This window comes from Typha angustifolia, chromosome 14, assembly GCF_048772165.1.
Source record: "Typha angustifolia cultivar Huaian chromosome 14, ASM4877216v1, whole genome shotgun sequence".
NCBI lineage: Eukaryota > Viridiplantae > Streptophyta > Magnoliopsida > Poales > Typhaceae > Typha > Typha angustifolia.
The window spans coordinates 9,163,851-9,190,648 of NC_133252.1; the positions used below are offsets into that span (position 1 = coordinate 9,163,851).

At 36.5% G+C, this 26,798-nt stretch overlaps 2 protein-coding genes, 2 long non-coding RNA genes and 2 other non-coding genes across 7 annotated transcripts; 1 reads left to right on the forward strand and 5 right to left on the reverse strand.

Annotated features, from left to right (window-relative positions):
* Positions 1-496: 496 nt before the first annotated feature.
* LOC140775935 (pectin acetylesterase 12-like) lies at positions 497-10,351 on the reverse strand. 2 transcript variants are annotated; one of them, XM_073119434.1, is made up of 12 exons: positions 9,762-10,342; positions 8,955-9,037; positions 8,689-8,818; positions 8,487-8,560; positions 6,920-7,006; positions 6,708-6,832; positions 6,473-6,533; positions 6,231-6,284; positions 6,061-6,138; positions 5,766-5,871; positions 5,528-5,673; positions 497-923 (listed from the first exon to the last, which is right to left on the reverse strand). In XM_073119434.1, exons 1-12 carry the CDS (start codon positions 9,937-9,939, stop codon positions 807-809), a joined length of 1,239 nt encoding a protein of 412 aa, XP_072975535.1. In that variant the 5' UTR covers positions 9,940-10,342; the 3' UTR covers positions 497-806. The 2 variants fall into 2 exon arrangements, with proteins under 2 accessions (XP_072975535.1, XP_072975536.1); XM_073119435.1 differs by lacking the exon at positions 497-923 and adding an exon at positions 938-3,796 and having other exon boundaries at positions 9,762-10,351.
* Positions 10,352-12,779: 2,428 nt separating this feature from the next.
* TRNAH-GUG (transfer RNA histidin (anticodon GUG)) lies at positions 12,780-12,851 on the reverse strand. Its single transcript has one exon. It is a non-coding gene; the product is annotated as a tRNA-His (tRNA).
* A 1,889-nt stretch (positions 12,852-14,740) lies between these two features.
* On the reverse strand, positions 14,741-16,698 carry LOC140776582 (uncharacterized). Its single transcript, XR_012106905.1, has 4 exons — positions 16,500-16,698; positions 16,248-16,435; positions 15,049-15,509; positions 14,741-14,960 (listed from the first exon to the last, which is right to left on the reverse strand). It is a non-coding gene; the product is annotated as an uncharacterized lncRNA (long non-coding RNA).
* A 3,886-nt stretch (positions 16,699-20,584) lies between these two features.
* On the forward strand, positions 20,585-23,685 carry LOC140775317 (uncharacterized protein C24B11.05-like). Its single transcript, XM_073118537.1, has 8 exons — positions 20,585-20,742; positions 21,669-21,745; positions 21,860-21,925; positions 22,178-22,275; positions 22,375-22,500; positions 22,612-22,944; positions 23,020-23,085; positions 23,328-23,685. Exons 2-8 carry the CDS (start codon positions 21,700-21,702, stop codon positions 23,475-23,477), a joined length of 885 nt encoding a protein of 294 aa, XP_072974638.1. The 5' UTR covers positions 20,585-20,742; positions 21,669-21,699; the 3' UTR covers positions 23,478-23,685.
* On the reverse strand, positions 23,423-25,769 carry LOC140775318 (uncharacterized). Its single transcript, XR_012106732.1, has 2 exons — positions 25,610-25,769; positions 23,423-23,805 (listed from the first exon to the last, which is right to left on the reverse strand). It is a non-coding gene; the product is annotated as an uncharacterized lncRNA (long non-coding RNA).
* A 551-nt stretch (positions 25,770-26,320) lies between these two features.
* Positions 26,321-26,392, reverse strand: TRNAC-GCA (transfer RNA cysteine (anticodon GCA)). Its single transcript has one exon. It is a non-coding gene; the product is annotated as a tRNA-Cys (tRNA).
* Between the last annotated feature and the right edge of the window lie 406 nt (positions 26,393-26,798).

A 26,798-nucleotide genomic window follows, 5' to 3' on the forward strand; every position in this document is an offset into this window, starting at 1 on the left:
GTGAGTAGGTGCGTGTACAGGGTGGTTAACCTCCTTCTCCTCCCTCCTAATGTAAAGCTCTCCTTCTCAAGCTCCACTATCACTGTCGGTGTCCAATGACCACCCCCGCCCTTGCCGGTGAGCCTCTCCCGTCCTCCAAACACCACTACTAGGGTTGGAGGAGAAGAAGCTCTATTAGGAAAACCCTAGCTGATCCGAGTTGTGGCTCTCGGTACCCCTTTCCTCTCTTGAGGAAAAGAAGCTCAATTTTTGCAATTTTGATAGCTAGCGGTGGAGATGATAAAAACTAGGTCAGCTTAGTCATGAGTGTCCATTGCAATGCAGCCCCATCTGAGACTTTACAACCTACAAACTAATAAAGAGCTAATGATAATTATTTATTCTAGATAGCTTTGCATTTGCTAATGAAATTAATGCAGAAAGGCCACCAGAATAGAAAACTCCGGTTGTCCTATTGATCATTCTCAGTGCTGCATCGTTCTTCAGACTCTTCGGAGAACTCAAAGGAAAAAAAAATGGTCATATAACTGACATTTTGATCTCCCAGGTTATTCTGGAAAAGCAGATACTAGAACATATTCTTACTTCATGTCTTTACATTTGTAATTTGATGCAATGTGCAGATATTACAACAATAATGTTGAAGCTTCTATAACCTTCTTCCACTGGAAGAGTCAAATATGGAATGAATGAGAGTCTGGCATGCATTTGCAGGCTAGAGCAAGCGAGAAACTTGCATTATCTCTGTATACCTTCTTATCCCCAGCGAAATTGAAGCATATGAATGGCAAAGGTTAAAGAATAATTTAATAGTTCTTTCTGAATATAAGATGATGGCAGGTACCATCACAAGGGTATTGACAATCAATATCCTTTATCTCTGACCTATCGAAATACCAGTCACCAACAGCATTTGCAATTCTCTGCAAATCAACCACATTAAAGAGAAGGATGTCACAAAATTGGACAATTAGAAAGCTATATGGGAACATATAGTAGACTATGAACTATAAAAACGTGTCCTGCCTGAGATGATGCAAAACAAGAAAGATTGAGATTCTAGAAGTTTCAAACTCAAGTACCTACATGCAATTTAGCAAATCCTGATAGGAAGCTCGGCCACCCATCTGTTTTTCTATTCGAAACTTATGTTCATTCTTATGTAATGTAGCAGATCTATAGTTCACTTGTTTGTCTGTCATTAGTTCACTTTTGATAATTAGTTTTTATGCTACTATCTCTTATTACAAGCTAGTGAGGAATCTGCACTTTAGCTGGTTTTCTCGAGTTTCTAACAAAGCTGTTCTAATTCCAAAGTTTTAAGAGAGCTGCTACAAGAATTGGAAATACAAAGTAGGAAAATTGCTGAGATTAAAGAAGAGTTGCAATAATAAGCCTATAGCAAGTACATGTTCATATCAAACACAGGATATTAGTGAGCTATCAAAGCTAAAGTCAAAACAATTACTGAGGAAGTCTCAATATCCTTCTAGCTGAAAGAATGCAGAAGTAACAACCTTCAAATCTCTTGAGCTCCAGGTTTTAGTACAATTTTTAGAACACTCAATACGTTATAACAGCTAGACTGTTAGCTCTAGCTGAAGACATCCATCCACCTATTAAAAGAGATGGGGCGAAGGAGGACCCATTCAGCTACATTACGGAGCATCTCAGATGAAATGAAACATTGAGTAGTTTGTGTTCTCTTGTAGTATATTTTTTCTCACAAGTAACTGCTTTCTGTGTAGTTCTTTGTGAGTCAGATTTGCATTCTGAACAAATTAAATTAGAATACTAGTATACTCAGTATCATCAAGATGTCAATGGAACCAACTGTTATTCTACAATATAAACATTCGCAAAATTTGGGTGTGGCACAAGAAATCAGTTGGAGAATTCCCTTTGTAGCTGCTTCTGAATTCAGAAGATCTTAAATAATATTGGCACAAGCTGAAAAGAGTTTCAAGACAAAAGCATTTACAAGGAGCCTATAGAACCAAGCAACGATATGCAATGGATCATAGGTTCTGGATGCAATTCTCAAGGAACTCCACATTAGAAGAAGTTCTGATGAAACAAAGTTATTTATGATATATCTTCCCTAGTTAATCATGTATAAGTTGTAACATTGTTCAACAAAATGTGGAATGTAAAAAAGCTAAATCTGCTAAAGAGTTCAAAGGGATGTATTGTACTGGATGAACAGTGTGGTTCGAATGGAAGAACAGTACCATGTTCACCCGACAAGTCCTTTCGTACATCCGAACAGTTCTGGAAACTTTTGAAGCTGTATTTTAAAATATTTGAATAGGTTTTTAGGATTTCCTAGTCTGCTTGAAAAGGTTTTTTATTAGTTATATAAAGGAAATGAGGGCTACTTCATTTGGAAGGCTTTCAAGATCTTCCATATCAAAACCTTATAAGCTTTATTGGAATCGGAGATATTGTTTTTGTCAAGATGTACTTCATCATTGGAGTTACAATATGAGGATCTTGGAGATTCTACAGTCATCTACATTAGTGTCTCGAGGGACGTTTTAAATGACAAAGTCTTAACAGGATTCAGACTTAGGACCCTCTACTCTAAGACCATATTAACTTACTAATTATTTAAAAGCTTAAGTTGTAAGATAATTGTTGTTTTAATCTTCTATATTCTAATAAAGGGGAAGCGACAAAAAATGCAAGGAGTGAGAAGAGTTAGAGAGATGGAGATAAGGGGAGAGAGAGAGAGAGAGAGAGAGAGAGAGAGAGAGAGAGAGAGAGATTGAAGGAGATTAAGGGGTCGGGTTCAGCTTGAACCTGACTAGCCCTTTGTCTAATCCTTCCCTCTTTTGTCCATTGCCCTAATCCTTTCTCCTGATTCCCCTCATCTCTCTCCACCTCGTCTTTGTCTCACCTTTCATTTTCATATCATGGTAGAAGAGCACTTCTCCTGTCAACAAGCCCTCGGTAGAAGATGTGCCATCCAATAAGCACAGGATCAGCAACATATAATCCTTACCACACCTATTTTGGCATTTAAATATCTAAAAATATTTAAAGAACTGGAATTTGGTTAATGATGTTAGTAGCTTATGAATTACCCTGAATTCTCGCATTAGCCATTACTGCCTCATGGAGGACTTATTATAGGATCATCAATGAAGATATTTGAGATAATTCTAGTTGTCACGCTCCATAGAAACTTATGTGCTAATTGAAATTGATCTTTGAAGTCCTTAAGTGCAGTTATAAGCATTAAAATTTCTAATTTTCTATTGAAAGAACATTTTGTTCATAGTTATTCCCAGCTGTATTCTGTATGAGAAATATCATTATTGTCAAAGGTGTGATATACAGTGTTAATCTGTTGCCTAACAACTTAAGCTTGAGAGCTTGAGTTAGGTAATTGTTTAACATGGTATAAGAGCCTAGTTTTTCAAAAGTCTCCCCAAATCTTGTTTAGCCCATTTAATTCTTATTTTTTTGGCACGCCCCGTGCGAACCAGGTACTCAGCACACTCTTTGTGAACCAATTATCAGCATGGGAATCCTTGCTAATAGTTATGCAAGGCAATGTCTCTCTTGTATAGACGATGCTTGTTATTTTTCACCTCCACATGCTTTTTATCCTTGAAGAGTACATTTAGTTGCATTTACTTGCGAAAACAAACTAAGGAATTCTGTGATTCCTTCTAGACATAAGATTCTTCTTTGTAAGATGGTGGCATGTCCTGTCACAAGGATATGGGCAGTCTATTGCCTTAATTTCTGAACGATCAAAGTACCAGTCACCTACAGACTTTGCTATTCCCTGCAGATCAGCAGTCAATACATAACTGATTGATAGAGAAGGGCTGCACTATGAGACAAGTAAGAGATATAAATTCTAATTTCGTGAATTAGGATAAGTTAATGGAAATGTAGAATGAGCTAAAAAGTTCATCTGATTGTTTCTGTTGAAGATGATGAACATCAGGGAACTTCAACAGTAGCAAAGATTAAATACTGCAGATAATGTAGCAAACTTTATTAGTTTAATATTTGCTCATAAATGATTTGCTTTTCAGTCTAGTTACTATTGGCGGATAAAGTCACTGGTTCGTTGACTAGTTCCACACCTTAAGATAAATCTCACATCCGGAAAGCATCAGGTTCCAAATGTGAAGTTGGTCAATTCATCCTATAAACATGATGAGATGAACAAACAACTACTGATCCAATGAAGCTACATCTATGGATGTTTTGCAATGGTAAAGGAAAGATACTTCAAGAAGATCTCTGAAGACTTGAGACTGTTTTGCCATGATGAACATGAATGTATCCAACAACAAATGCTTCAAGTTCCCAACTAACTGCTTGCATTGTCATGTTGTTTTCTTTTACGAATGAAGAAGACCAATGAGGGTTCAAAGGATGGCTTTCAAACCATGTCACCTTTGGCGGGGACAGGACAAACACATGCATTTGATACGGCAGCACTTGTTCTGGGTTAGCCAGGTGGTCTTGTAGCTTAACCTACTTTCTATATATTCTGTGGAGTTAAAATTTTATGCTGGGATCTTAAATGCCAAAAGAAACATTAACTAACATTTTTGGTGTTTATGACTGATATCTATTTCTGCTTCTAAGGAGAGATCTTATTGTACTTTATAGGCTTGAAATTATGGGTTTCTTACCAATTATTGAGGAAGGTTGCTAGAGTTCAACTCTTCCACTTTCTGGTTATATGATTTTTCTTTCATCATGTTCATTATGTTCTCTAATATTGGTCAACTATTGCACTTTCTGTCTAATTCATAGACCATTTGATCACTAGAACAATTATGGTCCTATCTTGAGAGGATTATGCATGAAGAACATCACTCAAAGGAAGGTCTCAAACAATTCTTCTAAGCAATGAGACCATTATACTTTTAAAACACTATACTTATTTCCCTTTCTATTGGTCATAATGACTGTCAGATAACCTCTCAGAATATAGCAACTAATATATTTCTTGCTGAGATACTAGTGGAAAGACACATGATCATTACCCTTTGCTTAGTGATTCTGATGAAAGGATAACAAAGACAAATGTTCAGTACTTCTCTCAGTAACAAGAAGAATATATGATTACAAGGAAGGAAGTTCACAAGGATAACCCTCATCATGCTAACAAAACAAGGGACAAGGACACAACTTGATAGTAGTTGATACGACACACAGATTCAGTAAGTCTTGAAAATTGAGGATATAAAAGATATAGTTATCTATATTCTATATCTTTGTCAAAACAAAAAATGTTCTATGCATATATCCGCACGCATATGTTTTAAACTTATAAGGAAATGGTCAAAATGCTATATAAGATTGTAAGATGCAAAAAATAATAGAATATCATATAAAAATTATAATATTAGTCACTATGTCATGAGTATTTAAGAACTAAGACTATATAGTTTGTCGATATCTAATACAGGACCCAGAAAATCATGAATTATACTACCAAATAATGAATAGTAAACTTATATGGAATTGAATAAACTCCTTCAGCATAACGTACCTTGTTCCCAATAAGTGGAGAGTTACTTGCATACCACGTGTCCTGCCTTTCACTTTGACAATGAGCAAAACATGAATTTATAAAAACGCCATTTTGTCTTGACTTGGAGAACCCTCTTACGGCATTAAGCATTTGACTCCTGAAACCTGCAATGTGGAAGGAGCCAATGTGCACTGTCTGTCATTTGAAGCTAGCGGATTCATTAATAGAGAGATAAAAATCTAACTGATATGAGTACCGTGCAAAAATTGGATCTGATTGGCATTGCACCTCAAGTGGTTCATTTTACATCCTTGCCAAAAACCATGAGGATCAGCTGTTTTAGGGGCTAGACTTTGCTGGATCTGGAAGTTAAGAGCATTAATTAGAGAAAGATCAGTCTAGGCTGGTTCTTAAGCTGCCAAGATAAACAAAAAGGAAAACGACAAATATTTGTTACATTTGTACTTATATTTATGAATTATGTTGCTGGTCTGTCATGTACTTTTGTAGTAACTGATTAAACATAAGCAAGTACTGATGAATAAAGTCACCTGCCACACATCATATGCTGTATTCAGAAGAAAAAGTGGAGTCTGAATATTGTCCACCACATTCTGCGGAAAGAAGCACTGCAGAAACAGGAATTTGAAAACATTAAAGTGAAATTCCTTTTGACCTTTTATGTTCTTTTATCAGCTATTTCTGGGGAAAATAATCCTACCGAAGTTGCATCCATGCGGGAAGTACAGGTTCTCGGCAAATTCCTTGCTGAGCCCTACAAATATACACGAGCTTCTAAGGAGAGAATAGAAACAAATAAGCCTATGGAAGGCAGCTCCTGACATGTCTTAAAACTGAAATATGAAACTAAGTATGCCATCAAGAGAGGTTGCTACTCTAAGTCCAAAACTAATTTATTAATAGTTAACATGAAAAAGCCAGACATGTATATCACAAGGATACCTGTAGATGCACTACACCTCCAAAGAAGGATCTTAGGCTCCGCCCACCAGCTATATTAACACTATAATTGTGGAAGGGAATCAAGAAATATTTGTCAGCATTGATGTGAAATAAGAGATATCCGGTATAAGTTTGAAAGAAAAAGGCATGGAAGAGTAAATAGAAAGTGAGCAACAAATACACAAAAGAATATGCCATAGCTTGTAAGTCATATATCTTTCATATTGAGTCATACGTGTCAAGAAACATTCCAGCATCAGCAAGGCACTTGACTCGTGTGCGTCTAGGAAATAATGCCCGAAATTCATCGCAGTGTAATATGGCAGCAAGACCCCCAGCAGAACATCCAGAAAGAAGAGCCTAGAAATATAAATTATCCACAACCATAATACAAAATGATATTGCCAAAAGAATTATCAAACAAATTGGCTGTGGGTAGGGTGTAACCTGATTAGCAAAACGCATTCCCTGCGCCATAAGATCTTCCATAGCAGCTAACCAGATGCGCTGACCTCGGAAATATATGCCTGCACCCTGAAATTCATTCAGAAAGTGTCAGTAAAATGATCAACAAATTACAATAGGAAACTTCAATTTTCTTTTTAGATCTTCTGTGTGCATGGAGCTTCATACATAATCCAGCTTATGAGGTGTTGCTGCAGGCATGGTGTCACTTTTGAATTGAAGTTAAAAAGGCACGCACTTGTATTATGCTTCCAACTGACTGTACGAGTATGAGTCCACAAAAGAAAAGGTCAAAGTATCATCCTAAAACACCAAACTGAATCATTCAGTCAAAGATGGTGCCACTAAAGGAGGTTAAAATCTTCCAACAGCAACAAATTATTCTCCAGCTACATTTCGAACTATCAAGAAAATGTTAAATCTGTTGCATTCCACATTATCTCTGTTTGTCTTGGTAACATTTAAAGGAACTTCCATTCACCAAGACACCCTCTTTTATATGCTATCGTCCATATATAGCATGACCTATCGACAACCAATCACTAATTGTAAGCTGTTATACCCTAACAAAACATTTACCACTCAAATTCCTTATTTTCTTCACAGGAAACTAAAATGTTGGCATTGTTCTTCGTGTGCATCTCTTTACCTTTCTCGTCCTCATCATTCCTCAACGACTAGAAGTTTGAATTTTGAAAAACTCCTTTTCTATATGCTGAGAAAATTATTATCTTCCTGCACGTTTTAATATTTACTGTATAATCATCCAGGTTTCTCTCTTCATTTTAATGTTCTTGAAACTACTCAAATAATTTTTTTTTCTTGATTATTGCTTTCTCTAACAAACTGGAATTACCTGTCTCCAACTTTGATTAATATTCCTCTTAATTACATCCCAGATGAGAAAGATCTAGATTCCAACAAAATTTGTTGTGCAGTTGTGATCCTGTCCTCATCTTTCTAAAAGGTAAATGCTGCAATTAATAATTATTCAATAAATGAAACAGTTTTCTCAGTTTTCAATCTAATACAGATGATTCCAGTTAATCGCCTTCCATCACTTAATATTGCATGTTGTTTTGAAGACCTTGCTAATGTATTCTTCATTTTTTATAAGTTCTTCAATTTTTTCTTTATGTGGCCTCATCAGTACCTTTTGGAAGTAACATATGTATTTTTTCCTCCATTGTTTCATTTTCATATACAACTCTAATGTGTGTCTTCTATAGTCAAAGTATCCAAATTTCTCTTCCTCACATTTTGCACCCCCTTGCTGAGATTAGCCTCTAGTATAAGTGACTGAAACTGTTCATTTTCTCTTGAGGTACTTGGAGATTTCATACCTCTCGTTCTTTATCACCTCAAAGAGCGGTTAACAAGAAACTTTATTTTTTTTCATGATGGATCTTTAATCCCACCTAATTGATCCCTCAAAGAAGAATCTTTGAACACTATAAATTTACTGATGTGAAAAATGATGAATCATGACTTACCCTTATATAATGCAAGTATACTTCTATGATAACGGAAGTAAAATAGTTGTACCAACCGCATTATAGCCTTCACCGGTGAAAGATGCACCATCGCAGTAGCGAACCTTCACTCTATTCCAGTTATAGAAGTCTGGAAAGAAAACAAAAACAATACTAATAAGAGCAAGTAGAAGAACCAACTAGATAGTCATCACAGATTAATAATATCATAAAATGGTCCAAAAAGAGGAAATATATGCACAAGAATCTGAGAAGAACCAGGATTTTCTTGGGGTTTGTCACTCAATATTCCACTAAACTGTAACTGCTTCTCCATGTAGTTTGATGAACCACGGCGGCTCGTCTTGCGGTAAATGCAAGTACTCATATCATTGCACCAGCCTCCCCCCTAAGGAGTAGCAGTGGAATACAAAGTAAATGATGCCGAAGTCTTATTAGATATCACAATGCAATGTAATTTAGACTGACAGTATACTACTTGAATCTGACTTTAGCTCTACTTTTTACTCTCTAAGTACCCTCACCTCAAGTTGAACTAGCCAACTATTTGCCCCTGATCCATAACCACGATGTAGGTGGTAACCAGGTAAGCTTCCATCCATGCATACTGAAAGAACCAAAGAGAGTATCAGATATATCAACCACAACTACGACCACTATACCATATAAAAAAAGTGAGCCATGCTCACAAATATTTCAGACAATCCAACCTCCCTCAATTTCCAAAGCTTTTAATTACAGATGGAAAATATGTGGGCTCACAATAATTGGATCAATTTCAAAGGAATTTCATAGATTACCAATTCTGAGAAAGAAAGAAAAAAAACCAATAATTCCACTAACACTGATGATAGCATTGAATCAAACATCCCAAGCTTTTCAAAAAGTCACTGGAGTAAGGCCGGAAACATTATTTATTATCAGAATTCTTTTCTCATGTAACGTATAATTGGAAAAAGAAAACAGGTGCCATAAAATCTTCAAGCTACAGTTCCATGTCAATCAACATCAAATTGTTGGTCTATTCATTCCCTAGTTCCTTTACAACTAACTAGTTGAATTAAAAAGCCAGATTCATTGCTGTGTAAAAGACGAGCCCTTTACTCAGTCAAGTTTTGATCAATGAAATGCTAATGAAGGCATTCTCACAACCAAATATGACAGGAGATAATAGACAAAAGGACGAAAAAAAGAAAAGAAAAGAAAAGAGTTGCCGTTACTAATTAAAATACCCAAAAAAAAATCGAAATTTATATCTACCAAATAATGTCCAAAAATAGAGTTAAACTAAAAACCACAAAAGATGATCGGAAAGGGAGCAAGATCACTACCAGCCCCCTTCGCGGCCGCAGATTGTATGAGAGTCAAACCTACAAGCAAAGGATTTCTACCCACAAATCCATCAGTCTGAAGCCGCACCTCACTCACATTCCACTCCTCAAAGCCAAAGCCATCAGCCCACCTCACCAGAACCAACCCAAACAACCCAAGAACCCAAAACGCCTTCATGGGTCCGTTCTCTTCCACCCTCCTCACACCCAGAAGCACGACGAGGAAGGAGATGCACCACAGAAGACGGAAAACGGATCTAAGAAACCGGAGCAAGGACAACCCAAGAAAGAAAGAAAGAAAGGCCAAGGCCTTATATATCTGTGAGATGGGTAGATTCCAGTAGAAACGGGAAGTGGGTGTTTAAGAAACGAAGCAGGGGAGGCAATGTGGGTTACTATTCGCAAGATGGGCGCTTTGAAAACGCCAGCTGCGGCTGGAGGAGGAGGTGTTTGTCTTGTAATGGAGATGCCAAGTTTCTTAATGGCCAGTTGTTACTGCTACTTACTGTTTACGAAAGATTAAAGAAGAGGAGTCTGAATAAATGCAAAGGCTTTATCCCAAGGATTCTGCTGCTTTTTGTGCATAAAGATGGCTTCTTTCGGCTCTTATCAGCAAAGCTCTATCAAATTTGCTTTATTAATCTCTTCCGCAGTTATATATTACATCTGAGTGAAAAATTGCTGACTATTTATAGCGATCATTCTCACCGAAAGCAGTTTAATCTAATATTGCAACAACAACAAAAAAAAGTCCAAATCATGTGACCTTCTTCCACATTAAAGGCTACATTATAAATGCAGTGTAATTTGGTTCTGCTGTATTAAGTGAATCAACTAAGAGGAATCGGCATCTCACGAGATGATTAAATTGATGTCAATTTAATGGATTTGATAACGTTAATCTTTCTACATCAATCAAAGATAAAGTTGTGCCTTCTCTTATTAAGGTTGAATCATATGATTCCTTTGCAATCCAATTCAAACTCATACAAGGTTCTCAATTTGTGTTCGTGGGATCCTAATTTATTATAAAGTTGATAAGAATACTCTCAAGTAGTCTCTTCTTCATGGTTTGTCACAAGAAAAGAATAAGTCATAGATATGGAGGGAGATTACTTTTTATTATTCCCCTGCCGACACAAAGAAGAAGAGAGTACGTCCTTCGCCGCTCATTGATGGAGTTCTTTTCCCAAAATTTTATTAATCAAAATAAATTATTTGTTAAACTTAATATAATATAAACATATCGACTTGTTCGATATTACAGTAAGTAAACAAATTTAATTAAGTCTTTGCCTTAGTTTTTCTTTTAGTTAAACATGAAATATGGATTAGATCAGTAACTTTATATCAAAACAAGGCGATGAACTTAACTTATTAACACTTCCTGCTTCAAATAAAATACCAATAATTTATGATAAAATAGATATATTTTAGTACTAAGTTTGCTCATTTATTTTGGTAAATAAAATTTGGGAGAGAGTTAGTTTGACCAAAAATTCTTCAAAGGTGGGTCCCTCCGGATTTTGAGCTGGATTGTGTCAATCGTTCAAACAGGGGTAGGAAGAAACAAGTGTCAAAGTGAGCAGCTGGATGTTCCTCTCTCTCTCTCTCTCTCTCTCTCTGTGTCTGTCTCTAAGCTCCAAATGTTCCTTTCAATGTTATGTATATGAAAATGACATAATTAGCTCAATGTCAAATGTCAAATATACATATTAAAGAATTGAAATGATGATTATTTTTTAATATTTATAGTTTGAATTGAATATTTCTTAAACGATTAAAGGACGATAATTTTTATATTTTATATTTTAATAATCCCTCTTATTTTTATAGTTTAAGATATTTTGACACGTTCAGAAAAATAGATTTGATTTAAATGGGTCGAGGATTAGATGTTTTATATTTTAACTCCTTAGAGAGAGAAAAAAATAAAGGAAGCTAATATTTAATTTCTAATAAAGAAGGAGATCAGACACTTACATAGGAACTGCATGTCTTTGTGTTTGGCGTGGGATTTGAGAGGATCCAAGATGTGTTTCCTGATTAAAACAATAAATTACTCATTGGAAAACCCTAACACATGGAGAGAGGATCTCAAATCTCCCATTAATATTTAATCACCCTTCCATTAAAATAACTATGCATATCTCCTAATAAACTACATATAGAACATGAATCTAGCCAACAAACACTTTGCATCTCAAGGTGCAGTCTATTTTACAGAGACAGAAGGCTTGTTGCTTTTACCTGCTATACATAGATGAAGGTTAAACAACAGGCAGTAGTAGTAGATCCCAATAGTCAGAATATATTTATACATACAGTAGGTATATAATAACTAAGTGCAGATCTAAGGAGGACTTTTTTGGCTCCAGAGGACCACAGGGGGGGAAAATATACATGCATGGGGTCCCTACTGGTTCTTCTTCCAGCTTTCCATGGAACCCTAGGAGTATCTGATGATGTAGTCCCGCCATGAGAGTACTCAGTGGATTTCAAAAAAGCCATGGGAATCCTCAATTATTTTGTTGGGTCAAAAAGTATATGGGCAATAAGACGGTGGAATGATTATCCTCGATAGAATTATTCATTGGCACATGAACAAAGTTATATATTATTGGATGTTTTGAGTATGTGAAAATGGTTTTCTGGAGTGTTATTAAATGGTGTGTGATTGTATTATGATTGATATTGAGAATAAAATGGAGAGATTCCGAGGATTACGCCAAAAGAGAAAGGAAGGAGGATTATTCTCAATGGAAAGCAGTGGTCCATAAGACCCAATTATGAAGTAATTAGTTAAAGTGCATCAATCAAGGACCCTACAAAGAGCTGGCATGAGAAAAAGATGGAAGAAGAAGAAGAAAAATTCAATTGCAAATTTGAAACTACATGTGATTCGGTTTTGGATCCGAGTTTTATTAAATATTAGTCAAGATTAAGTTTAAGTAGTATCCAATTAAGCCCGAACACTAATCTTATCTGCTGAGTTTATGGAGAAAAAATAATATTAACTGTGGCTGCTGGGATTCGAGCCCAGGTCTCTACGGCCACAACGTAGAATTCTCACCACTAAACTACAGCCACGTTTGGTTTTATAAATTTTGTTATTATATGAGAGATATACCAAAAATTTGAGGCAGCTAAGGATCGCCAAGAACCAGTAGAACAAATCCAGGTGATCCTGGTTCGAGTCCAACCCTGCTTGCTCTTCGTCACAGTCCGAGTAACTCCATTAACGGAATGCACCATCACAACAGAGCTTAAGGAAGAAGCCAAACGAGAGCGAGAGGAACGCGAAGGAGGTCGCCAATGACCTCATCCCGGCCGGCGCCTGGCCGTAGAAGAACTCCATGAGCCCGACGAGCGTGAACATGTCGGCGCTCCCGAATACCCCGTACTGGAAGGCGAGCCAGAGTCTCCTCTCCGCCGCCTCCAGCGCTGCAGATGGGGAGATGCCGGTGGGTTGGCCGGTGAGGCGGCGGGCGAGGGGGACGAAGAGGAGCTCGTAGAGTGGGAGGAGGAGGAGCAGGGAGCATGATTCGGATCAAGATCTTCACCTCCTCCACTTGGGTGGTTCCTCCTTGAATATGTGCTAGCGTAGCAACAGTACACATCTGACATCTCTGATCGTGTCTCAAAAAGAGAATACGGGAGGTCATATAGTCAACGCATGCATCCAATTTGAATCAACTAAGCTAACACCTATCATCTTTTTCCACGTTAAATTCTTTATACTTATGGTTTGATCCTACTAATAATTACTACCATCTTCCCACTGCCCTGTAAATAATGGCTCGGATGGGTCTAGCCATCTCCAACCTCCAAAATTTGCAAACTCTGTGGCCCGTTTCAGGAGACAGTGAATCACTTGTTTTTCTTCTGTTTCTTTGCCTGAGCCATATGGATCACAGTCGGATTCCAATGCACCACCAACCCATAATGTTGGCTACCCTCTCGATCATGTCTAGAAGCACCGAAACAATCTACGTTGTTAACTTGTACTAATCCATTGGGCAATGTCCCATGGTTAACTCCCCTCCTCCATGTCTTATCCGTTTGTAAACAAACAACCCCTCTGCCCAAGTCCCTTCAGTTAATTAGCATTGATGGCTCATTCTCGAGTCCCAACGAATTAGTAGGGGAGGGATTTAGCCTTCGGTCCCAATCTTTCACTCTACTCTTTCAGTTGAAGTTTCCACCCTTAATGATGTGTTACAATACCTTAGAAGCATAAGCATTACCTACTTGAAGGTTGAGTGTGGTTCACTGTTCCCAGTTAATATCATCAAGGGGCCTCAACCTAATGCCTTGTTCTCACATGTTTTGAAATTAATCATGTATATTGTGAGAGGCAAATCGGGTAGCTAACTGGCTTGCCAATTATGGTAGAAATGTCGGCTTTGGATGTATCTGAAAAAAATCTTTTTCTAAAATTCTAATATGAATCTTGCTTGCCAACCTAAGTGGCGCCTATTATAACCGAAGAAGTTAACTAAACTATTTTTTCTCTTTTTGGGAAAAAAATGATAGGGCATCCAAGTAGTGGGCATATTTGGTCTAGTTGAACATTTGTCAATAGCAAGTAGTTAATATAATGAACTTACTTTGCAAAAGTGTATTATATATATATATATATATTGTGAGTTCCTTCTGCTCAAGGTTCATAGTATAGTATAGAGACAACTAGCAATCAAATGAGTTCTTTAATATTTTTTAAGTAATCTCAAGAGTTTTCTTTTTTAACATGTCTGCCTCTCCAAACTTTTTATTTATATATATATGCCCTTCTAAATTTCATTTTAGCGTAATAAGGGTATTTCCATCTTTTTATAATTAAATTATAGAGTTTTAATGGCTAATTAAATTTGAGGAGTATTAATGTAACAAACATTAGTTGTAAAGGGTAGCTACGTAGAAAAAGGTGTTTTTATGGATATATAAATCATTATAAATTTATGAGGGATATAAACGTAAGTAAGAAGTCTTTGAAGGGTATACATGCAAAAAAAAAAGAGAAAATTGCATGCAAGGGTGCTGCTATAGAAACTAAATCCATTACCTGAACTGGGTCGAACGTGGAATCTTCTCTTCAACATAATATTGCCCTTCTTCTTTCTCATTGATCTCATTCAGTTCATCACAGCTTCCAGGCACTTCCATCTTCCTATTTTTGATAGCCACCACCACTATGACCTGAGAAAAAGAAAACCTATTTCTATCAACTGATCAAACTAAATTACTACGTAAAGTTTGATATATATGTATATATATAGGAAGATACCAGCAAAATTCTCAGGAGATTGGCTATCTCCTGGGATCTTGAGCACGATGGAAAGGCCTTCCAATAGCCACAAAACCAAAGCCCAGCTAAGAAAGCAAGGTAGAAATGAGAAATCCAAGAGGCCAACTATTCTGTGTGCTAACCCAGACGACTATGGTAACTCCTAGTGTTGCTCCAGTAGTGAGGTGCTTCTACTCCTTGGGGGTAGTTCTTGTCAAATTGATTAGCTCCCAGTGCAGGGACTCATCCTCTCTCTCCTCCAAATCCCAATGCCAGGAGACTCAATGTGAAGTAGAATATGTAAGCGCTTTGCCCTCCGGGTGGCATGAGCTGGAGGTAGGTTTGGTTGCAGTTGCTTATCATGGGATTTTGCATGGTGAGAAGGCCAAGTTCCTCATTTTGTTCTGATTGAGTACTCACGATCCTATTGTATTATTCCTCCTGTTTGATTCTATGTAACCCTAAACCAAAATCAAGAATTCACTTGTGAGCTTTGACTCATTTGGTTGTTCATTAATTGGATTTCATGGCTTTGATTTAGTTTAGCTAGGCATATAGTTAGATGTACACTAACGTATGTATGTATGTATGTATGTATGTATGTATGTATGTATGTATGTATGTATCGATCATGCATATCTAGCACTCATGATCGCATCCATATTAGTCTTTGTGGGTCACAACTTGTATAATGTATCTGACGGTGCACTCAGACTGACCTAAACAGATAGGCATTCACTAAATTAACTCTTTTTTGTTGTTTTATATTGGGAAATATAGTTTAAAAGAGTTGTGTACAGTATATGGCATTGACCAAGCTTTATTTAAAGAGAGAAACACATCTAAAGTATGTTTAGTTAGCTATAAATTTCTGAATAAGAGAGGGGTTAATTCATGAATACATACTATAGGTTGAACATAAATATGGTATGCTAGCAATTTAAGTGAGTAATCGTCTAACTAGTCGATATATCCAGGCTGGCTTTTAAGGTTTTAAAGCTTCAACATGGTTGTAAAGATAATTAAGTTTCATTCAATGCTCATTAGTCTAAAACTCTATCAATCTTAAATTTATAAATCAAGCTTAATTAATAAACCCCCCAAGTGGCCGGTGCTCTACTAAGATCGATTTATAGCCCATAGTACGTAGTACTAGTTACCAAAATTTCGAGTAGTCCGAAGACAAGAACGGTGTTAACCTTGGTCATGTAAGTGTCCAAGATGAAACCTCCCAAGAAGAGTCAGCAAGAAGGTGGAACCGGCGACGTTTGTGAGAGTAGTAGCAGAGCCAAGGAGATCAAAATGCACCACAATATCACATACATGAAGTACTCCACCAAGCTCACCATCATTGCCACAAATCCGACATTCTCAAGCCCAAACATAGCTGCAAAGCGATTAAGATCATACAACATGAGAAGATATATAGTACGTGCAACTTGAGTCCTTACCGAAGATGAACATGGCTGCCCTAAATCCACCTTCCCTTGGTCTCTGCATGGTGCTCAAATTAAAAACACTTGCTTCACTAAGATTAACTGGATGTAGGGAATGAATAACCATGGCAGTGTTGTGAGAGAAGGCGATCGTGAGATGTAATCTTGTTTCCTATGTTATTGTAGCTGAAGCTAATAGGCGAGCTTTCTTGGGAGTTTCTTCGATAAGAATTATGTCGTCCACCTAGGTTGTAGGATCGAGAGCAATATAACTTGGGGAAATTTATTAAGAACACCATATGTTTTATCTTTTATTATCATTAAACAAACTCTTAAACATTATTTTTTAATGAACGATTGCTATAAAGATGAGCTAACGTAGTTATAGATATAAAATGATCTTAATACCATAGAGTAAGTCTTAAGGTTAACGATAAACGAGGAGTACTATAGGTATTTTTGTTTTTTTTTTTCCAAAGGTAATAGAATATTATATATTTCGGTTACGTTACGTTAGGGTAAAGTTAACTTAAATGCTTTTGAGACATTAAAAATAAATTGTTGGACTACCGATGGAAAGATATAGTGATGTCCACCGTCCTTATCAGTCTCATATATCCTCTAACTTTGTTGTTGATATGGAGTCACACCAATACCAGTAATCTTTGCTCAGCCTACCTAGAATAGTTTTCAAGAGGTGAAAGAAATATGATAGGAAAATCTAGGGGGATAGATATCTCTGTGTTATGTAATGAATTAACTCAAAACCTTTTAAAACTTAAATAAGTTATTAGGTAAAGTATTAACAATATGAATTCTATATGAGGCACACATGGTTAGGTCAAAAATAATATGATGAGACGTCCCGCACAAGATACATACATATTGTCTTTGAATATATGGAAGATATTAAGATGTGTAATATTTTTGCCTATGAGAATATGTAGAAAATATGATTCTAAATGGATCTTAGATTTTTTAATAAAAGTGGCAATTTTTCGATTTAAAAGGTTTTAATAGGTTTTGATTTAATATAATAGAATTTGGGTTATAAACAGTGTGACCTGCTTAATCTAATAGTTCATATTTATTGTATCAATCATTCAATTTGTTTAGGTTTAACATGTTTCATTTATGACCCGAGATTTCATTTATAAATCAAATAACTCATTTATAATCTAAAAAAACATACTTATAACTCAAATAACCCATATAATTAAATTTGGATAACCTATGTAACTCATTTAATGCATTAAATATAACATGTAATATCCACACATAAAATTGTGGCGCATGTGCTAGGCATATGCGTCACCGTTTTCCTTCTTCCTCTTTGTAACTCTTACGAGGGGTTGGGGCGTAACTCACCAAATCATCGGCCATATCGCCGGAAAAGATTGTGAGTGAATGCTAATTTATTTGCTCGCTATAAAACCCTAGCCTCTGCCTTTCTCTCTTAGCCACCATCATTCTCTTCATCTTCCTCTCTTTCTTCGTATTTTCTCCTAATCGTACTGTGCACTGTCGAAGTCTAACATTGGGCATCACAGGAGAAATCGAAGACCACCTCTCAAGTCTCAACTCATCCTATGAGTCCTCTTTCATCTCCTATATTTAATTTTAAGTTTAATATAGTAGATTGCATTACAGATTTACCTTTGTATGTTAGGCTTCATTGGCAAAGTTTTTGTTAGCTAGTGATTTTGAGTTGTCATTGTTAGGTTCGGGAAGCTCTACCGCGTCCTCCTCATGTCCTAGGTGCCCTTCATGGTGCTGAAGGCATCTGGAGGAGGCTATACCATCTAATCTCCCACCAACAAGTTTGGTACTCATGTTTGGTTGTTGCCGTTAAGCACCACCATGCTCGTCGACCATGGAGGGTGTGCTCCTCGCCGTTAGCCACTTTAGACAACCTTCCTTCTCCTCGTGTGGGTGGTCGTTTGGACCATCCGACAAGAGCAGTGGGGAAGAAAAGTGTCGTTGGGACCAAAGATTCGAACCCATGGGTACGTGGCTCTCCCTAAACCCAAGCTGGGTTTGGATGAGCAATTTCGTTGGGTGGGTTGTTGACTTTTCTAATCTGATTTATTTAGGCCAAGAGGCCTAACCTATAATGTAAATTAAGTTTTTTGCTAGGATCATACAAACTAAAGTTAACATCTCTTCGTTATTTTGACAGCCCTAAGTGCACCCCACTTAGAGAGTAGAGAGTTGTAAGTATATATATATATATATGGTTTTTTTATGTGTATATCTTCAAAAATCTTTGGATATATCTTTTTATATCTGAATTATTCAAATTTTAATAGTTAGTTAACACTAGAAGATATCCATACAAAAACAAGAAGAAAAAAGTATTTGAGAGACATACACATAAAACCTGTGTGTGTTGAAAGGCACACCTTTTAGTTATTTTTAGAAAAATTTTAACCGTTAGCTAATTCTTTAAAAAACATTTGTTCCTCAATTTAAAAAAAAATAATATATTAAAAAAATTTAAATGTTTGCTTAAAAAATATATACAAATGGTACAATATCAAAATTTTCGTTGACTTTCATTGTAGCAGAATGGGCAAGCTTAGTTGTAGACCAAACGAGCGAGCTTTTGGACTAGGTCGAGCGAACAAAGGGTTGGTTCATGCCATCCATGGGTAGTCAGGCTGGGCCGTTTGATAAGGCCTTAGGTACACAAGTAAATATAAATTTTTTGAAGGGTATATATATATTTACATACCCTAAGGTACTAATGAAAAATGAAAGCATGATTCTACTTTTGTTTTCTTAATCAAAATTAATCCATCCCACTTGGGAATCTCAAAGAGAAAAGCTAACCAGATTCCACCATTATGTCCATTTTGCTGTCTGATACTATAAATGCACCACCAAACCTACTTTAGTCCAAATTCACCCACTAAGGCATCTATAGGAAAGAGAGTCATCCAGCAAAACTAGCCATTCCACTATGTAACAATTTTAACTTTTCTCGAAGTACAACATCATATATATACATATATATTATATTAGATTAGTAACCAATTCCTTGCCGCCATTACTCTCTTTCTCTAAATAGCTTAAAGGACTCATAATCCATAAAAACAACAATTAGACTTTTTTTTAAACATAATTGCTATCAAAAAAATTTAAAATATCACACTCATTGTATTCTTTAAAATATTATAATTATTGACTGAAATCTTTTGACTTTAAAATTGTAATAATTATTAGTTTTTAATAAAATATTTCTGATTAATTATTGTTAAAATTAATAAATACATATTTTTATCTCACATAAAAGAATGTAATAATAATTATAATGTTTTGAAAATTATATGGCAATTATGTAAAAACCTCAAAAAATAACACTGAAAGGTGAGTTTTTGACCAAACCAACCCTCCCAAACTTCTACTTTTACATTTTATTCAAAACTTAAATACAGGATTTGAATTAGTGAACTAAAAACCTTAGATATAATATTTTTTTTATCGTTCAAGAATTCGAAGATTAGATATGAGCTGACAAAGACACTAAGACTCTATCAAGCTTTAGCAAATATATTAAGTCGTCTAATTTAGATTTCAAGCTGTGTGCGTAAACCATTGCGTTGCCGAACTGCTTCTCCAAGTCAAACCGCACTATCGAGCCATCAATCAAGCCAAATCATTGAGCTAAGTTACTACTAACCACTAAATAATTTTTTTCACAATAATTATTAGAGTTGGAGTCGATCACATAATCTCCTTGGTCATAGGAAAGGAGTTGTTATCACAGTTCAATTCCATAACTTATTTATTCTTGTACTTGAATTTCTAAGTGAATTAGACAAATTGAAAAAAAAAACAAAAAGTCGGCAGGCTTAAAATAATAATAAAAATTACCGAATATATCACACCTGCAAGTTAATTGGAATCTGAAACCGAGTGAGAGGCGGCCATCAGTGGCCAAATAGAATCTCTCCACTCGGTGTCAACAGTATCAGTGGTCACCATTGGGGAAGTGCTGTCCTTGTCTGTGTGGGAAGGCACTCGGGCAAGGTGGAAAGTGAACAGGAAAAAAGAAGAATGCTTTCAAATATGGTGTAGTACTACAAGATATGCTACCCTCATTGCCCACTGGAATTATTTGGAAGTGTCATATTTCCATCACAACAAAGAGAAAGCCAGTTCCTCTCAGATTTGTATAAATAGGGGCTTAAACCAAGGACTCCTGCCATCACATTTCTGGGTCTTGCTTCTTCCTTCTCGACCTTTAGAACTGGAGGTAATACACTGCATCCATTCCTTTTTTCTTCTTTTTTTTTTCTCTTTTCCCTCTTCTTATGGTTTCTTTTGCATGTTATCCTGTAATTTTCATTAGTCTTATGTTCCTCTTTTTCTTAGTGATTTCATTTCTAGGTGAAGTAGATTCTTGATTGTTGAGGACAAACCTTTAGGCTTTCTTGCTTCCAATTATTTAGTCTTTGATGGGTCTTCTTTTCCTCTTTTTTACCTATTTAGTTTGGATACTTTGTAGTTCACTTGTTAAGAAATTGAGGACATAAACCTTTTGCTGAGGACAAAAGAATTTTGCGGGCTTGAAGCATAATAGAGAATGAAACAAGGGCATCTTAACATTTTCCTTACCTCTGATTCAGGAGGTATAGAATATCTTTTGAAAAAAGAGAGACATAAATCAGAGATAATACCTAATAGATTCTTCAATTCAAAGTACTAATAAAGAATGAAGCAAGGGCATCAAGACATTTTCCTCACCTCTGATTCAATAGGTATAGATATTATTTAGTTCAAAGTTTGTATTATTTCTTCTCAGGTAATCCTTTAGGACTTTTAGCCTTGACCTTTCTTTAACAAATTTAACTGCAGTGGGATTTCCCCTTTAGAAAAGAAGGCCTGTATATCCAATCAGTGTGATCAGATCAGGACTGGAGTTGAAATTTAGAACTCCATCATACCCAGTAATAATTACGGCACAAATTAATTTTATATCGAACTACTTTTACCATAGATTCAGAAAAAAATAGTGTTGCCAAAATCATTTATTTCTGAAAAGTAATTGCTTCCAAAGACTTCTGCAAAGAATAAACAGTGTAACATTATTTGTATACTTTGCTCAGGTGGTAGAAAGTAATGAAAACTCATTCGAATAATTGGATATTTGAAATAATTTTGTTGTTCTTGTTCTTGCAGGTTCTTGTTCTTGCAGGCTTTAACTTTTGAAATGGATCGCTTTTCAACTGGAGCAAAGTTTGAATATTTGCTCTTCGGTGAGTTAAGGATGTGTGAACTGTGAAGTCATCAATATTTAAGATTCTTCTTTTATTTCTTCGAAAAAGATGGCCAGAATTAACTAGACTGCGGCTCTTAAATGGTGTTTCCAGATATGGATGATACGCTATATCCATTGAGTTCAGGACTCAATTTGGCTTGTCGCAAGAACATACAAGGTAAGTGTAAGAAAAATTAAAAAACATTGTATTCCATAAATTGTCTTACGATTTTTGTCTTAATTACTATGAGAAAAAGGAAAAAGCATCATTGACTAAAAGCAAACAAGTTTTAACCAAGAACAAGTTACAGAAAAATTCTAGGAAATTTGATCTTGATCTGCTTGGAGAAAGCAGACTGAGTATTTTTTTAAAACAGAGATTTTTGTCATGTTGTCTGAAAGAAATTAACTTTATGTTGAATAATGGCAGATTATATGTTGAACAACCTCCAGATTGAAGAAAGTCAAGTACCCAAAATGTGCCTGGCATTGTACAAGGAATACGGAACAACAATGGCTGGTCTTAAGGTAGAAAATAGTAATATGTCTAATATTTTTACTGTTAACAATGCAAATTAATTGCATGTTTATTGCTTTCTAAGTTTCTCCTGGTCTTTTCTGTTGTAGGCCTTGGGCTTTGAGTTTGACAATGATGAATTCCATGCATATGTGCATGGGAGACTCCCATATGAGACACTAAAGCCTGATCCTGTTTTGAAGCACCTACTTCTTTCAATGCCACAGTGCAAGATAGTACGACTGTTATGATTTAATTCAATAAGCAATATAATCAGAACAACCAAAATGATTTGTATAAATATGCATGTTTTCTTGTTATAATAATGACCTGTAATTTTCCTGTAGATTTTCACCAATGCCGACAAAGCTCATGCTGAAAAGGTTCTCAGCAGGCTAGGGCTAGAAGACTGCTTTGAAGGTGTTATATGCTTTGAAACACTTAACCCACCTCTTGAAGCAGATGGCAATTGCAAGAAAATGGATGATGCTGCACCATTAAACGATGAGCAGTTGATTAACAAAAATGTTCATGGATATTTTAGTGAAACTGATTCAGATACTGATGCAGCTAACAATGTCAGCATGACAGACTCCAACTGGCAACGAATTCTTTGTAAACCTTCTTTGGAAGCCATGGAAGCTGCCATAAGAATCGCAAACATTGATCCAAAGAAAACAGTAAGCTCTTACATATTGATCTAGATAGTTAATTCAAGGACAATACAACATTTAATAGGAATTTTCTCCCGGCAGATTTTTTTTGATGACAGCGCACGTAATATAGCCGTTGGGAAGGCAGCTGGTTTTCATACTGTCGTTGTAAGTTTTTTATTATTTGCTTTGATCCTTCAACAAAGCATTATCTTCATATAGAAAGATTTATATTGTAAATTAAATTTACAATAGCTTAAGCTTTTAAAGTAATTGACTGAGTTAATATAGTTTTAAAGATTAATATAGTTCTGAGTTTAAATCTTCTGGCAGATAGATAGATAGTGGAAAGCAATATTTTAGAATGTTTAGATAAAGCACTTGATTTAAGTACTCATCATGGATTGCAGGTTGGGAGCTCAGTGCTGGTTCCAGGGGCAGATGTTGCACTTGAGAGCATCCACAACATGAAAGAAGCATTGCCAGAGATATGGGAGGGTGGTGAAAAATTGGGTTCACTTCTTTCATCCACCGCAGTGGAAACTATAGTCCATGCTTAAAATTAAGACTACTGTTATATAATATATGGCTTCTGTATTCCTTCTCCACTTTGCGAGGAGTGAATTTGACCTACTATGTGAGATTATGTTTCTTTTACCAAAAGAAATGGAATATTGTCATTAATAAAAGCAAAGAGAAAACATAAATTTAAGCCAAGGAAAAAAAAAAGGAAAAAAGAATTGATACTCCCTTGAGAGCACTTCACCATCTCCTTAGTTTTTCTTTCCTTTCTTAAAGCTTCTTTGTGGGTAAGTAGCAAAATATAACGGGTTGAGTCCAATTCCCACGCTCTCTAATGAACAAACAGTAGTCTTCCAGTCTTTCTTTCTTCAAAGAGAAAAGGACAAACAAGTATTATTAAGATAAGTAAGCTGCCACAGTTACAAAAAAAAATATAAAATAAAAAAATCAACCAAAAATTGGAGAAACAAAAGGAAAAAACACCCAACATAAGTACATTTGTAATTGTGATTATAGAATGTGTGATTCTGTAAGACTAATATTTTTTGGGAAAAGAACAAATATCATTATACATATATTTAGCACGACGAGCACTTACCGTGATAGGCCATCAGCCCATCGTCATGAGGCTCTTAGCCGAACCATACAAAGCTATCAATCATATGAATTTGCTGACCATCGTTCCACAAATGCAGATTAGAGAAAGTTTAATTGAATCTAGTCTCAAATAAGCTCACATTTTGCTGGCAAACTGCAAGAACAGAATGTATGGCTAATGGATTCATGGATGAGGCCACAATTCGAGATATTGAATCTAGGTGAAGGTTGAGTTTATAAAGAAGGTTGCCAATAGGAAAGAGCACCTCCGCCGGCCCTAGCAAAGCACTCTACTGGTTCGGCTTTTCCTACCCTCGCCAAAAGGGTCTTCCCCCGCCTCCAGTGTTTCTTCCCGCCGTCTCCGGCGGCTTGCCTCCTCTCTCCTCTCCACCTAGCTACCCCCTTATGGGTTCTCTTCTCCCTTTCTCTCTCTCTCTCTTCTTCCCCCTCTCTCTTCCTCCCTCGACTCTTTCCCCGCATCTACGCTCCCATCCTTTCATTGCTATCATGCATCCCCGCTGTCGCCGACTGTTGTCGCTGTTTGAATCACCACAATAGGAGCTAAAGACTACGGATCTAATCTGCCCCACTCTCTACCCATCCGTTCCCTACCATCTATGTTGTCGCCTCTCGCCTCGCCACAGCCTCCATTGCTGTGTCTCGCCACGTTTCACCATGACCTCCATCGCCGTGCTAGCACCTCGACCTCCAACATTGCGCCATTGCCTTGCCTCGCCTCAACCTCCTTTACTGAGCCTCACCTCGCCTTATCCCACCTCGGCCTCCGTCGCTATGTTCGAACTCGCCTCACCTAGCTTTCATCATTGTCGAAGCTAGCATCTGCCCTATTACTTCATATTTTGAGCCATCTACATTTTATTTTGATAAATCTGTGTGGATGCAATGAGATGTAATAGGCAGCAGATACTTTGCTCTTCGTTTTTTTGGATTCACAAGTCTACTCAAATGGGGTCTTTAGGTGTTTCGTTAAATTCATCGGACTTTGTCACTAGCGTGCCTGTATCACGTCAAAGCTTGTTCCTTAGTTGGGTGCTTAGCTTTTCAAGACTCACGATGTTCTACATGTAGTGCTGCCAATTGGCCAAGCGAGAGACTTGCTATCGGAGTTTTGTTCTATCTCCTTTGTTTTTTCTGTGCTTGAGTTCTTGTTATGATACCTGCATTAACTATTATTCAATTTGTACTACAGCTAAGTGTAGAGCTTATTTCTAGGACTCTTGTCATATTTCCTCTTATCATCCTTTGTATCAAATTATAGTCGGTATATTGAAATGAATGATATGATCAGTCTACGGATTTTATTTCAAAATAGGAAAGAGCACCTTCCATAGAAAGTTTTCTATCTTTGGAGAAATCTTGATAGTCCAGATCTTAGAGAAAGGCCACAACCAAGTGAGCTTTACGAGGTGAAGCTCCCCAAACCAGCGCGGCATCAACTTGAGGTTGTCGGCCGACTAATTGCCCAATAAGACCAAAAAAGGAAGAGAAACAATAAAACAACTAACTAGGCTATTAAACTAAAATTAATTTACTAAAGAGGTAGAGCACTTACCGGCGAACCGTTCTGTGGTGACAGGGGGAAACGACTACGGGAGACAAGGGAAGGAAAAAAAAGAAGAAAAAAAAAAAGAGGGGAGGGCAAAGAAGCTCGATGAATTTTTTGTACGGTATGTTACAAAAATCTAGAACACAGAAGGTCGAATAAAAACTTTCTTTTGGCCCAAGAAAGCAACAAGTGGAGCTGGTTCAGGATCCTAATCTAAAGGTTCATCTCGCATCCCTAATCTCTATGTAGCCCCAAGGGCTTGCTGACGAGCTAGTATAAAAGTCAAACCACTTAATAAACCGTACTCATAATCCAAGGAGGAATAAGGAGGGGGAGGATTCTAAGCTCAGTGCTATGTGCATCAAAAGAACAAAATAAAAGTACTCTAGGGTTTTGCATATGCCCCTCAAAAAGCTCTTTATTTGCTTGCATACCCCTCCAAGTTTTGCATTTCTGAAAAATATCCTTAAAACATTATTGTATTTCACTGGATGCCCTTTTAGGTACTTTCCAATAACTATATATTAAAGTCAAAGATGTCTTTATTTGAGAGCAATATATGTAAAATGAATATAAAGAATTTGTCATTTTACTATTAAATGGATCAAAAATTTAACTGTCGGTTAACATAGGTGGCAAAAATATAATGCAAGTATTTTGAGAGATAAATAAGAAGAATTCCAAGAAAAAATATTTCATAGATAAAATAATTAGCAAAGGGCCCAACCGGGTTCGAACCGGTGACCTCTTGATCTGCAGTCAAATGCTCTACCACTGAGCTATGGACCCTGCATGAATTATCTTCTTAATTAAAATTTGGTATATATTAGATAAAGATTTGGAGTCAATCTGCCAGAACCCGGGATCCACCATGCATGCATCCATCCATGGCAGCTCAACACAAGTCATCACACATTCTAAAGGGTGTATGTATGTGCATGGGATATGAGACAATGTCCCATTTCGATATCCATGCCCCCTCAAAAGAAGAACACGTCCAGGAATGGCATAAAGTTTCTCCAGCAATTGTGTCAGCTCCAATGAGTACATATTCATCGATCCGTAAGACACACTATGCATGCACGTACATGAGATGTGCATTACAAGTACAGGCAGCAGAGAAGAAGTGTTTATGATCATCATGCCACATCTCACTAGCTAGCTACTTAGATTATATATCTCGTATCCCAAAAGG

Bases quoted from the DNA above. Each gene is read 5' to 3' on its own strand.
- LOC140775935 (XM_073119435.1), bottom strand. From the start codon at position 9,939: ATGAAGGCGTTTTGGGTTCTTGGGTTGTTTGGGTTGGTTCTGGTGAGG. The intron at 5,872-6,060 runs GTGACTTTATTC...CTTAACTTCCAG, and splicing joins CAGCATATGATGTGTGGCAG to ATCCAGCAAAGTCTAGCCCC. The intron at 5,674-5,765 runs GTACTCATATCA...TCCACATTGCAG, and splicing joins TCAGATCCAATTTTTGCACG to GTTTCAGGAGTCAAATGCTT.
- LOC140775317 (XM_073118537.1), top strand. From the start codon at position 21,700: ATGGATCGCTTTTCAACTGGAGCAAAGTTTGAATATTTGCTCTTCG. The intron at 22,276-22,374 runs GTAGAAAATAGT...TTTCTGTTGTAG, and splicing joins CAACAATGGCTGGTCTTAAG to GCCTTGGGCTTTGAGTTTGA. The intron at 23,086-23,327 runs GTAAGTTTTTTA...CATGGATTGCAG, and splicing joins CTGGTTTTCATACTGTCGTT to GTTGGGAGCTCAGTGCTGGT.